The sequence below is a fragment of the Clupea harengus genome, chromosome 16, assembly GCF_900700415.2.
Source record: "Clupea harengus chromosome 16, Ch_v2.0.2, whole genome shotgun sequence".
Classification (NCBI taxonomy): Eukaryota; Metazoa; Chordata; class Actinopteri; order Clupeiformes; family Clupeidae; genus Clupea; species Clupea harengus.
The window spans coordinates 23739550-23753709 of NC_045167.1; the positions used below are offsets into that span (position 1 = coordinate 23739550).

The following is a 14160-nucleotide window of genomic DNA, read 5'->3' on the forward strand; positions in this document are numbered from 1 at the left end:
TGGTTCTTCCATTTTGATATCGCTGAAAGGTTGGCGATGATACTTGAAGATGCAGGCTGACTCTTTGTACAAGAAAAAGGTAAGTGTTCTCTGGCCAAACCTAACTGCATTCGAAGCCAGACAAGCCAGCCAGGGATTCCCTGCCTGACCAAAATAGGAGATTAACATGAATAAATGGTGCACTCAAAGCTACAAATGATCTCTGCAAATGTTTATCAACTCGATCTTCACCCATAAAGCCACTTCTCATGCTTACGCCCATAAATCAACTGATTTCTTGACCGCTACATACATATCAAACAAAATAAGTTGAACCATAACAGCGCTGGAAAAAAATACATGGGTAAAGGGGATGGGTAATTCATGATATTCACGTTATTTGATCTTCTCTGCAGCACAGGCTTCATCATCAACTCAAATGTCTCATTACACATCTTCATCCCCCCCCCCCCCCCCCCACCCTTTGAAATATGCACACACGCTTCAAATGCTGGTTCAGAGAGGGAGAACAAGTTCAAAGGGAATGGGTACAGGAGGCTAGGTTACTGGGTAGGCCATCTTTGGTGCACTTTTTTCGCTCGCTCTGAGCTGAGATGTTTCAGGCCCAGCCTGCAGGGGTGGTGCCGTTAGCTAATGAGCGCAGATAAAAAGCTAATCAGATCCTTATTAGCCTAAACCGCCACGACGAGCCGGCGCTTAATGGATAATGTGACAGGCCTGAATGGGGATTTAAGATAAAGGGACCAGATCTATTTTTACATAGCATGGTGCACTGATGTCAAATGAAAAACACACACAAGACTCCACCAGGGACAGGAAATTCTTCGTGACCACAGCATTCTTAATGCCTTCAAACATTCATAACAATTAGTGTATTGACACTGAACTGTGGCTGAGCACAATGTGCTTAATGATCTGAGTCTCATGACATTACACATTAACATATCATTTTCATGACAATAACTACATATCCAATCATCAACCTCATCTTCTTCTTCATCATCATCATCATCATCCAGGGCATAGGTTGTTGGTTATGACAAGATATCTCATACTTATTATCTCCTAAGGCTTATGGAAGGATGCAACAGTTAGTTAGATATACCTCTAATTAGGTAATGTCTGCATACCCCACACATAATCTATATATAATCTGCATTATCAATGTGCCAGATGTTTCCTTCAACAAATCTTCATCTTCTCCTTTGAATCCTTCGAAAGACAAAGCTCTTCATTCTACTGAAGTTAATGGAGTCCTGTCTTCTATGGAGGGTGGAGATTAAAAATGATCAGTCATTTCTGCTTGTAACGGCAGAATCTATATTATGTGGCACTCGGAGGCACATTAGCAATATATATGTGCCGGCCAAAAATAGAGGGACCATTCATTATATAACCTTATTACAAAGATGCTATCAGAGGATGAATTGAGGAGGAAATGCCTGTCGAAAATGAGATTCGGTTCGCCTGAAATAATGAGAACAATAAGAAAAGCCACTGCAGTTGAGCGGCCGACTCCAATAAATGAAGGAGGGGGTCTGCTGCGTCGTAATATTTTAAGCCGTAGAAAAAAAGCTGTCCCTGTGCCCATTTCCACACCCATTGTCACCAGTCTTGGCCGGACATGGCCGGGCTTCTCTGCTAATCTCTCAGAGGATGAGTCCCCGGTGTGGCATGGGCTGTGGGAGGCATGGATTGTGTGGGTAGGTGTGTGTGTGTGTGTGTGTGTCTGTGTGTGTGTGTGTGTGTGTGTGGGGGGGGGGGGGGTGCTTGAAGGTGCCATACATATCCTGTGCAACTAGCTACAGGTATATAAACTTCAGATGTTGGTTCAGCAGCTTCTAACCACCATCTGTAGAACTAAGGGCTGAAACAACCTGGTGCCCAGATCCTTCTTAAACCAATCATTCTTAATCTCCTGTCTCTTAGGTATCATACGCTACCAAACTGGAAGATCTCATTGAATTTCTTAAAGGATTTATCCCATCTAAAATGGTACGGATACAACATTATTTAGACCCCTTGATGCCCATGAGCCAAAAAGGGCTGCAATGCAAAAAATGCAACAATAATCGCATCACCGCCATACCGCAGTACCAAGAAGTGTACCGCGGTGTTGAACCCATCACCACCATAACCATCATAACAGCTTCTTTCCTCCCTTATCTGAGAGTGCTGCCATCCTCATGTAGCTGGTGGCTTGGCCTGTGGTCTTGTCTACACCGTATCCGTATTTTGAAACTCACTTTTTTCTATCGCCCTTGAAAAGGATCCGTGTCCACAGTACACACGTTTTTTTTTCTCCCACAACATTTACATTTAGTCATTTAGCAGACGCTTTTATCCAAAGCGACGTACAATGGAGAGAACAATTCAGCTACGAGCAATTGAGACCTAGTATAACAATAAATACTATTTTACATATGAAAAAGAGAAAGTGTAAGAATGTAACTAGTGTAAGTGCAAGTTAAGCACTAGTAGAAGTGCAAGAAGTGCACCACAACATTAGACCTCTGTCCTGAGCATATACATAACATTTAGCAAGTGCATCACATCATTGGAACATTCTGGACGACTGACCACTAAATAAAACATGTAAACGTGTAACTGTGTCATATGTGTGTATAAGGTATGTCATATGTGTGAATAGGTATGTCATATGTGTGTATAAGTGGCCGTCTCGCTTGATTGTAACAAATTCTCATGACTGCACATAATGGCAACATTAACAGGTAAGCCAGACATGCCAGGTCTTTTTAATTCTTTATTTTTAACTCCTTAAACTTTCAGCTCAACAGTATCAACATATTAAGGGACAAGAACCGTTTCATGAAGGAACTAAAAGAACACTCAGAGAGAAGGCAGACCTCTGCCAAAACCACATGCCATCTCTCGCAACATTAGAGAAAGTGAAACTAAATTTGTGGATATTCTACAGGTCTTATCAAAAAACGCATTTCATATAAGAGCTTTGAACTCATTGTACTGTTCCATGCGCACACATCTGACTGCTTAGTTTTAGGAAGCAATAAGGAATACAGATTCACTTTGCCAGACTATATCACTGTAGGAGTCCTCCCACTCCTTTCAATAATTGGAAGTCAGCAATGCCCCTCCCTGTAGTGGTTTCCTAATCGGCCCACATCCAAACTGTGTAGAAATGTTCAGTTGTGGATTACAGAACCCAAGAGAACATTTACGTTCTATTTTAATGATATCAAAATGTGTAGACATTTTGGTTAAGGAGTCTGAATAAAATATTGCATACTGCAGCCTTAACCTGCTAAAATACCTTTCAGCGTGAGTCTGCAAAGACAGACTAGCATAATGAGGGTTGCAAACCTGCCTCTGGGAAGCAGCAAGTTTGGCTGTTACTGTACAGCTCCCGCAGAAAAGACGATGTTTAAACAGCATGGAGCTACTACTGAGACTCGTAGTGGACCTGAATACAGTCAGCATTGTCATGCTCCACAGCTGGTGAGTTTCAACCAGATCAAGTGACATCTGGACAGAACTACCCGCTCTTGACAATTACGCAACTCGGGGCAACTAGGCCACCGCACGGCTCTAATAACGCAACACCAGTGCAAACCTTTCTCTATCATGAAAGAGCTGAAGACAGGGGATGTCAGCTTTCTCTGACATGCCTTTTTTCAATAATACCTGCATCTGCTGCACCTGTCGTCAGGACCGTTATCATTTTCATGTCACTGATAATGATAGTGTGTTGACAGTCAATACCAGTAAATAGGCTGAGCTATCCCTAATAAATGCTGTTGCCACACTAGTACCCTCAATTCAGGATCTTACATTTTTTTTTAAGTCTTTGAAAAAAAAGAAGAAAAATAGATGTTATTGTTGGTAGGTATTGGTAGATGGAGATTCAACCAATTAGGTTATATCTTTATCAGTTCATCAAAATGCCAGTCAACAAATGGAAAAGGAATCCACCTTTGAGTTAGATGGTTTCTTTTAGCGTAAAACCTATATGGGTTAGCATTAGCTTAATGCTTACTGTTACAGCAAATGAGAAAAGCTAACTGAATAAAGGCTATTAATGAAAATACAGACTGTAAACACAACTAGCACATAAACAGACAACGCCACTGAAAACCATCATAATGAATGATGCTGATGATATATAAGGGAATAATAAAAATAGAAGGAAAGTTTTGGGGGAGGGGAATGACTCATGTAGCACATTCTCACTCTCGGATGTGAAAGCTTAGGTGGATATCCAACTGTCAGAGCTACAGTCATTCTAGCTGCTTCCATCACTATGGTTACCAGGCTCAGGTGTGACTGCAGAGCTCTAAGTGGTGATGTCACCTCAGCGAGGGGGGATGTGGGTAGAGGAAGTGCTGCTTGTTTGGATAGAGAAAAGCAGGTTCCATCTGCCCAATATCCTCTCTCTACCACCCCCCCCAAAGCATATTAAGCAGGCAATCAATCTTCACAGCAGATAATTTAATTATGTCAAGTTCCTGGCTAACCTGTAACTTGCTGCTGATAGCTTGTAGGATTTAGCTTCATTTCTAACCAAGAGTCATTATCACAGTTTTGGTCATAAGTTTATTTTCTACTTTTTTTTTTAAATGTCATCTTTTCATTGGCATTCATGCCATTAACGACATTCATAATTCATATTTCTCAATATATCCCCTACAGTCCTCTAGTAAACTTATACTGCAACACCAAATCAAAATGGCATGCATCTTACTAGGTATCTATCTTACTGCAGTTTAGTTGCATGCAGATGTGTTGACCTTTGGTAGTTTGTGGACACTTCCCATTGCAAACTCTGGTTTCGAAACAACACATGAAGAAATACATCCTACAAACACTGAGGACTACTAACTTAAGCCGTACTTCTTGTTTTCAAAAAACGTTACTGCTGTGTAATAAAATGTTAATAAAATACTGTAATAACACAACAGCGTTGAATACCTGTTATCTACAGGACTTTATGAGATTAACTAACACTAGCTATAGGCATATTAACAGTGTGGACTAATCGGTAGAAAGGGTAAAAAAAAATGTTTTACTTAGCAAGTTTTGCATTCCTCCGGACACAACAAAAATTGTTGGCTTGAGTGAATTGAGGAATACGGCCTGTTCAACTGAATATTAAACACATAACATGCTCAATTTTGAGTAAAAGAGGAAGGTTTTGGGTTGGTTTGCTCTTGCTTAAGCTTTTCAGGATAAATGCCCGGATTTACCTTTCCTTTAGTGACGGGTGTACACAATTTTATCCTTCATAGATATACTTAATGGGCATTTTATGACATAATTTCATTTGCGTTGATTGCGTGCACACTTTTATAGTGTGGCCGAAATTGATAAGTTGTGGAGGACATAAATATGATGAACGCACTAGGCCCATTGTCTGACGTTTCTAGTTTGATGGAATCTACAGCACAGGCAGGTGGCAATTAACGTTAGCCTACTTCAGGTTCTTGAAGAAAAACGACTAAGTTCTAAATATGACAGGCCAAAATTGTACATCTTGTAGAAAGAAAATGCTTGTCTTTCTTTTTCATGCATGAAAGCATCCCATACCTAGTGATGACAACAGCAGTGGAATCACGACAGATACGCTCAGCCGAATGACCCAATTTTGCCATGAGAAATACTCAGCAGCAGCGAAAGCGACTTTGCATGCCAGCGTGTTATCCACATGGAGACAATACATTCAAAATCTTCCAAGAGAGATGTCACTTGCCTCTTTGTCATTCAACAAATAATTTTGCGGTTGTTTCAGCTATATTCTGCAAAGTCTAGACACAAATCGTCATGCACCGTCTAATCGGCCAGACACACAGAACCTATGATCTCCCTACAGACATGTTAGAAGGCTTTCCAAATAGGATAGTGGACCTACCTGGATGCTCAAAAGAAGATATATCGCATAGGTCAGTGATGAAGCCATTGTTGACATATAAACCGCTTGCAACTCAGAGGATGGAGAAGAAGAGTTTGCTTTGCTTCTAAACGCTATCGCTGGCTTGCTCATCCAAACAATGGCGAATTTTCTGCAGCATCAGACCGCTGGCGCTTCTTTCGCTCTCTCTCCCCCGACCGACCCCAGGCGCACAATGGTCTCTACAATCTCCCCCTTTTGCTTCACCTATCAGTTCACAGATGCCCGTGTTTCCCTGGCGAAGTGCCGGTGTCAGGGAGTTCGGGTATAGGCCATCAGTTGAGAGAGACGTTTGAGCTTTTAGCATCCGCGACCGGTCTGTGAGATAGATGGCGAGACGGCGACATTGCCCGTCGTTGTCGGAACGAGTGTACACACATGCATGAAAGCTGAGGCTGCTTCAACGCCCCGCCCTGTTAGCCCGGGGAGGCGAGGACAGAGGAGCCAGTCATTGGACGGCCGAGCGGCGGGGAATCTCAACCTTTCCTGGTGCCGCTGGCATGCAGTGATACGAATTTCTGACTGTATGGTGTGCTAACAAGATTATGTTTAAACATCCAAAATATGGTCTATATATGGTCATATTCAGTGTCATAACATTCCAAGACAGTTCATTTTTTTAAACTTTGTGTAGCCTACATCTAGAATTGTTGATTTGTCATAAGATAAATGTGTCTTTGTTCACGAGCTGCAGTGCTATAGGCTATTGGAACAACATCAACAACAACCATCAAAAACAACACAAACACAAAAACACTTCACATAGTCTATGGATTGCCTAAATCCCATGGGAAATGTATTTCAAATCCCCTGATCTTAACACAACAGAACTTTTCCATATGGCCAGGAAGGATTAGACTAATGGCATGGGCTACTTGGTTTGGATTGGGGTTATGAAAATGCCTAGGCTACTCTGAGAGCCATTAGGGATTATACGTCTTTGTTTGTTTCCCATGGGCGAACAAAATAAACAGAGAAAGCGTGGATGAAGTTTAATCTGTTCAATGATTACCGCCTATTTTGTGGAGCACAACACTTTCAGATCAAGACTCCTCTAGGCCACAATTGGTGCAAAACATCTGGGTTTGGGATTTGGAGAATCAGGGATTGTCACCATGGCATTATATGGAACTTTCTATGACCCCGTCTTTTTTTTGTTTGTTTTTAATCATTGTCTCAGAGAATATTTTAACAATAAGATACAAAGAATTGCTGCTACCTGAGAACTTCTGTAGGAATGGCTCCTTACATTTACATTTAGTCATTTAGCAGACGCTTTTATCCAAAGCGACGTACAGAGGAGAAAACAATCAATCTACTTTGGTAACTGTTTGCAGTACATCAGCACATCTTTTAGGCCTCCGTAGTGCGATAGAGTCAGCATACAAATGTGCCTGGGCAGGAACTAGATTGGCCGGCTTTCAGACAGACAGTCTGTTTTTTCAGCCCTCTGTCCATCAACTGTCCAGTAGTCAGTTTATACTGCACATGGACGACGCCTTTTTGTCAGGCTTGTCGTTGAAGGCCCATGTTACGTTCAGTTAATGTCGAGAAGATTCCAAATAACTTTGTTCAATCCTCAGTAGAGTTCAGAACACAAATGTGTTACTATAAGTAGCGATGATGAATAGCGTGCGTTCTGCAAGCTCTGATGCATCAACATAGATGTCAGTTCAAAGTGGAAAGGAGCTTCAGAGCATCACACACATACAATTTCTCTCTCATCCCACAAACACACACACACACACACACACACACACAGAGCCACAGCTCTGGTGTATAGGTCATAGTAATTTTGTGAAATTTTGTTAACACTTCTTTGAGAGTCGTGACAGTGATCACCCTTGCAGGAACAGTACTTGCAAACACGGAGACAAAGACAGATTAAGCTGCTTATTTTCATTGTGAACGAGAAATCCCCCATATGACATAACTTTAATCAAAAGGCGGTACCACGCATGTTCTCAGCAGACAGAGCTATCCAGTGATAGAAATACTGAAATTCATGGATATTAACTCATATTAATGATGAGAACAATGCATTTTTTTCTGGTGTCAATCTGAGTTCAGGTTGTGTTGAAATAACATAAATAACATATTTTATCTTCCCATAGCACACTAGTGTTATTGAACATAGCCTTTGTCTCTCAGTCAAAAAAGGCAGGTGTAATTGTGCTGACCCTCATCTGGATATTTCACTTCACAAAGCAAAAAATTCAAGAGGCCAGTTTTGGTTCTACCCCACGATACCTAGATCACAATCAACATTCACTTCTAACATGGCAAGGTAAACAAGACAGGGGTCATGTTAATTAATTTAATTACACGAAACAAAGACCTAGTTCTGCTTGTGCGTGGCCATAAGCCTAAGCCTTGTTTTATGATCCTCTTTCGGATCCATCACGCAGATCTCATTCATGGGGACGACATCATGGTCCGCTCCACTCCACTCACACTGGACAAGCCTGAGCCCAGAGAGACAGGAGCCGGCTTCATACCCCCTACCAGCAACAGAGACGATTTGTCCTGGCCAGCCAATCATAGGCAAGATGTCACCTTCTACGGATGAAAGCTGGCCTGCCATTGGCTGTCAGGGATGGCCCTCTGCATCACCAGTCTGATGGAATGTGGACAAAGGGCTTCCCTGGGAGAAGCTGAAACACTATGTCAGTGAGTGGACCTCAGAGAGAGAGAGAGAGAGAGAGAGAGAGAGAGAGAGAGACAGAGAGAGCAAGAGAGAGAGAGAGAGAGAGAGCAGAGGGAAGATGAGGTGGTAGAAATGTGTCCGTTTTCATGCAAAATACATTGATAAAGTGGAAAATTATGTTTTCACCTCTGAAGATCAGGACATGGTGAAATCAAAATAATGTAGGTCCTAGTGTGTATTCGTCTTGAGTTGTTATGCTCAAAGCGGGCTACGTGTAGCAGGCTATGGCACGGAACATTTGATATAACTACAGTATAATTACTATAATTCGCTGTTTATGATTACTAGGGGGCACATCATATCACAAATTTATTTCACAGAAGTTTGATGTAGCGATGTATCTCATATATTCAAAGATATTTAAAGATACTTTTTGAGAGGTGCAGGACACAAATTCAAGTAGCTATTTTCCTCACATATTTAGATGTAGTTTATTTGGTATAGCGTATTGTAAAGCACAGGTCCACGTTAATAACTATCTTGATATTAGGATAACTTTGGGGTTCACAAATGTCACTGTAGCCAGAATGCACGAAGTGATTGATAGACCAATTGGTCTAAAAATGTAGGATCAGTAGTCAGAGCGTTTTCTCAACATATTGGCAACACGAATCATATTAGATGGAGTACACTGCCACACAGTGGAGTATTGTAACATTGCATGCACAAAGGGATTTTTACCAAGTAGCCTACTACAAACAGTCCATTGACCAGTAGAATTAATTTAAGAAAAAGAAGTTGCTCACACTAAAAGTATGATCAACTTTAATCAACCAGACGAATAGCCATTATCTCAAGTGGCTGATCCAAATGGCTATTACACCATTAGAATTTAGTTCTTACCTGTATCTCTCTCTCTAATGAAAAAAATAAATGCAAAGACAGAATCGGTGAAATAATGGCGACACTTGCAAGCTTATTGGTCGTTTGTACAAGGCTTTAATATGTCAATGTCTGTTTAGGAATCAGTGAGTGTCACTGTATTACAGTGTATTTTTTGTTTTACATTATTTTACATGTTTTGCATGCATCTCCTGTAATTGACGACAGAGGGCCCCAGTTACCCTTTGGTGACTTCTGCTGCAACGGCATGCAGTGCGTCTGGTCTGTGTCCTCTCCACCAGCATCCGCCTTTAAAAGCTCTACAGTGCAACTCCGGTCCGTATATTGTGGCAGACCATACTCGGCAAGATCCACTGAGAGCGTGTGTGACTACTTGGGCTGTTTTGATCGGACAGTAGGCAAAGGTGCTTCTGGCGCATCTGGAAGGTCAACCTGCTAAACAATTAATGAGGTTTATAGTTTAGTTTAGGATCCAAACGTGGTCATTTGTGAACTTGGATCGACCAGCCGTTTGGTGAGTTGATGTTCTATGGATTGTGTTTGGCTATTGTTTAGTTGATCAACATCGTTCATTTATGAAAATATACCGGTATTTCAGAAAAGAAAATTATTGTATTATATGGCCGCTCACTTCAACTGACATGACACAAGAAATGGGATTCTTGTACACGTTTTCATGTGTTACTCTGCCTGTTTTCTATTGTTACACACAAGGATTCACGTCAATAGGTCAGTGACATCGTTTTGGCACAAGGTGACTATAACTGCTGTAATGTGGAGCAGATGCGAAGAGTTTGTGGCTATCATGTCAGAGTGGTATGCTACACCCTCAAAATACTGCAAAAGTACCAACTGTAGGCTACTTTTAAAGTGGTAGCATATTCTGTAGAGAATTTTGTTGCATGAATAGGCTACTCTATGGGACTATGGCACAAATCAGCATGTCACTGATTATTTCATTATCGTCTTCAGCCTAAAGGCTAGCGTACTCAATGAATGTTTGTCTGAAACAGAAGTAAAATATTGTTTTCCTATCAATTTATAATGACTCATACTTAATTTGATTTGTGTTGTCTACCACGAGTTACGGTGACTGGTAAACCGTCATGCTATGCCGTGTCGTGCCAGTTCTCAACTCCGTCTAAATATCGGCCTACTGGAGTTATACGTTGGTCCTGATCTGAATTCAAGTCAGCATTTCGAGTCAGGCTGAACGCTTTGATGTAACAGACCTGATCTTCCACGGGGAAGACTGCAATCAAGTATGTCTTAATGTCCAGTATAAACCGTGCAGAAGTTAGCGAACGATTAAATGACGGCATAAAAACCTTTTCGACGTTGAAGTACATTCTTTAAACACTGATATGTAAACCGAGAGAGCAGCTCAGATATAGTTTTCCATGGAGTCACCTGATTTGCAGACTTACGGCATGTGTAGGCTACATAAATGGTACTACAGAGAGGTTGCAGTTCTTCTTTAGACAAACCATTAAAAACTTGGACTTTTTTTAACCGTCACTATTTTAGCATGCGGCGTTGGGTCTCCACCCTGCGCTCGGGACTCGAAGGCTTGTAATTGTTCAACCACCGCACCTCCCTCTGCTTTGACGACTAGGTTACAACCTCTTGCAAACAGACTCTTATATCTACACATCAGACATTGCCATCGTTTCCACTGTGCTCAAATGTAACTGCCATTAACGGACTCCTTTAGTAGCTTTTACAAAAAAACTGAATGATTTCCATTATATGGTCACAATTTCTCAGAATATTTTGGTTTTCTATTTGCATAGAAGGTCCGCTGTGAATAATTTGAGTCGCCAGTGAGTGGTTATAAACGGTGGACAAACATCGTGAGCACAAACAGTTGAAAGAATATTTGGCTGCGTCTTCCCTGTTCACCCAATTTGTTCAATTTTCACTGCCTCTTTCCAGTGCACTTACCAGGCACTTAACTCAATCCATCACTTTGGTAAATAAAAGCCATCCATCTGCCACTGCTGTCTATATCCACAGGGCAGAAACCCAGTTGGAGACGCCAAGCTGACTTGGAACAATCTGGGCACAGATAAGGGCTTGTGGTGAATCGGTGAAGTTTATGTGTGTGTGATTATGCATGTGTGGTCCAGCAGCTCTGGTCTGTAACCCTGGGTGCCCTCCACCATCCAAACAACACGCAGCAGAGATGAATGCGATTTACAAGCGTGCACTGATGCATGTTTTGAAAGTTGGTTGTTATATATGACTCAATCACGGAATCCCGGTGAAGGTCAGGGTGTTCTCAAAGCTTCCTTAAGTGGCCTGCAATCTATCTATACATCTACATTATCCTGTCAAGCAGGACTGCTGGAAGATGGGGAGCACTTAGGGACATGAGAGGCATGGGCAGGCTTCTGAGGCTCCGAGGGGCTGAAGTGTTCATGCGCCACTTGAGACTGGCAGGGGGGTGGTTGGCAGCCGGGAATCGTCTGCAGGGCCCTCGTGGCACATAAGAATCCTTGGAGAGGCATACGCAGTTCCACCCACAGCTCGCTGATAGACATGTGGATTCCGGGTGAGATGGCATCGAGAGCACTGGAGAGATGGGCAATTCTGGCGCTGAACAAAGGCGTCAAGGTTTTCTGTTATACATGGTGGGAGGCTGAGGAAACTGTGGTGAGCTCTTTTTAGTCAATCGAGAGGAGGCAAACAAAGACTGGAGGTGTGTGTGTGTGTGTCTCTGTGTGTGTGTGTGTGTGTGCCTGTGTGCAAGTGAGTGTTTTTGTGTGTTAGTGTGCAAATGTGTGTGCGAGTGAGAGACAAAGAGAGTGTGTCTATCCAGGCGATACATCAGGTTATCCACAGTGCCCACTTTGCAAGAAAAGGGGTGAAATGAAATGACTTTGGACGGCGCCAGGAAAATTGCTTTGAGTTGAATTGAATAGATGACTCTCCTCTGTGTCAAGTTCTGTGCGCTCTTTCAATGCGATGAACACTCCTTATTCCTGCACCCACAACCAAGTGGATAAATATCAATACGAATTTTCATCCTTCTAGATTTCTGTGAGCAAAATTTGTTTGATTTCTTTGATGCGCTGATAGTACTCACACAGTGACGCAGCATCTTTTAAAGGCGTCTTGTGAAGTAGCAAATATAGTTCCCCCTACACACACACAAACAAACACACACACATACACACACACACACACACACACACACACACACACACACACACAAACACACACACACACACACAAACAAACACATACACACTCCTTCCGCTTACTGTGCTCTCATTCGTTTAGTGCTTGCTTGAATACTTTCCTTATTTTCATCCGGAATGTGCCGGTAATCAGAAGTTACGAGGCCCTGATGGGAACGTGGCTGGCGTCATTTGCCACCCACCTCAAATTGGCTGGTCATGCCAAAACTGATTAGCTCTGAGGTGGTGGTTTGTTTAAAGCACAGCGACAGCGATATGCTCCTTATTTATTAATGCGTAATTCAACAGAGGGCCCACCCACTCAAACACACAGGCACAGTCTGTCTCCCTCTGTCTGTCCCTCTCTCTCTCACACACACCCACACAGATACAGACACGCGCGCACACACACACACACACACACAGAAACGCACACACACATATGGTACTGATTTCCACTAACAGCCAGCCACTAGGGATAAGAGTGTGTGAGTCACATCTCTAATGCTTCCATCGCCATTGGCAACGCTGAATGCTCTTCTTGCAGGATCGTCATTAGGCACTCGCAGGTGGGAGGCTGTCATGGACCCAGGGTCCCTGCTTCCTCTAAGCCTCTGAGTCCCCAATGAGATATGAAAACCCACAGATACTGTTAGACCTCACCGTCACTTTCCAGTGCTTGGCCGAGAGCAATTACCCTGCAGTTAATTGGTTTCTTTGTGTAAGTTTGGACGTGTTTGAACGTGTTGAATATTTCATGTGCGTTTTCTCGATGTGTCTTAGTGACTTTTCCAAGGACACCCCTGAATCAATTTGTGGCCTCTCCTTGACAGGTAGACACAGCCATTCCTCACAGCAAACGATAACAAATCTCTCTCACACACGGGGTGCCTGCAGGGAAAAACATTTAATTATTGTCTGGTGGGGATTTCTGATGCACCAGGGAGCTCCACCACTAGCGAGAAGCACTGGGGCTCCGGCCTGGGAAAAGGAAATTATTTGCGTTATATGTTTTTCGTATATGTTTTTCTCTGTGTGTGTGTGTGACAACCTTAATGATGACATATAACCTGCTGTTTTTCGTGTGTGTGTGTGTGTGTGTGTGTGTGTGTTTCCAGCAGCCCTGCACCCGTAAGCGGAATCCAGGATGAGCTGTTGAGGCCAGGCTGCTGTTGCCGCTGTGCTGCCGAGGGTGGGGACAAATCAGATCTGTGATTTGCTCGTTTGGTGTTCTGGCTGCCATGGCGAAGAGCCCGGACGTTAAGCTGGCCGTGTTCGGCCGAGCCGGCGTGGGGAAATCAGGTGAGGCCACTGTCTAATCCTCAGGATTCATTCATTCGTTCATTTGTTTATTCACCTATCTATAAAGCCATGTATGTACCTGTCCTTTGTCACTCTCTCTTATCTATGTGCTGGTAGATGTGGCCATTCATCATTTTGGTGTAAGCATTTGTCCATCTGTTCAACAATCCACACTCATTCATCCAGCTATCAATCCATCCATC

At 42.7% G+C, this 14160-nt stretch overlaps 2 protein-coding genes across 5 annotated transcripts in view; one reads left to right on the forward strand and one right to left on the reverse strand.

Moving 5' to 3' along the window:
• The window catches only part of ptpro (protein tyrosine phosphatase receptor type O), a 57288-nt gene extending 50951 nt beyond the window's left edge, over positions 1-6337 (reverse strand). For all 3 annotated transcript variants that reach the window (XM_042710117.1, XM_031582409.2, XM_031582408.2), the window contains exon 1: positions 5885-6337. In XM_042710117.1, coding sequence (XP_042566051.1) covers positions 5885-6016 — 132 coding nt within the window. In that variant the 5' untranslated portion in view covers positions 6017-6337. The remainder of the gene's footprint in view (positions 1-5884) is intronic.
• Positions 6338-9744: 3407 nt separating this feature from the next.
• The window catches only part of rerg (RAS-like, estrogen-regulated, growth inhibitor), a 33120-nt gene continuing 28704 nt past the window's right edge, over positions 9745-14160 (forward strand). Inside the window, exons 1-2 of one of the 2 annotated variants that reach the window (XM_031582442.2) lie at positions 9745-9987; positions 13774-13957. In XM_031582442.2, coding sequence (XP_031438302.1) covers positions 13897-13957 — 61 coding nt within the window. In that variant the 5' untranslated portion in view covers positions 9745-9987; positions 13774-13896. The remainder of the gene's footprint in view (positions 9988-13773; positions 13958-14160) is intronic. The other variant, XM_012838250.3, reaches the window with a different exon arrangement.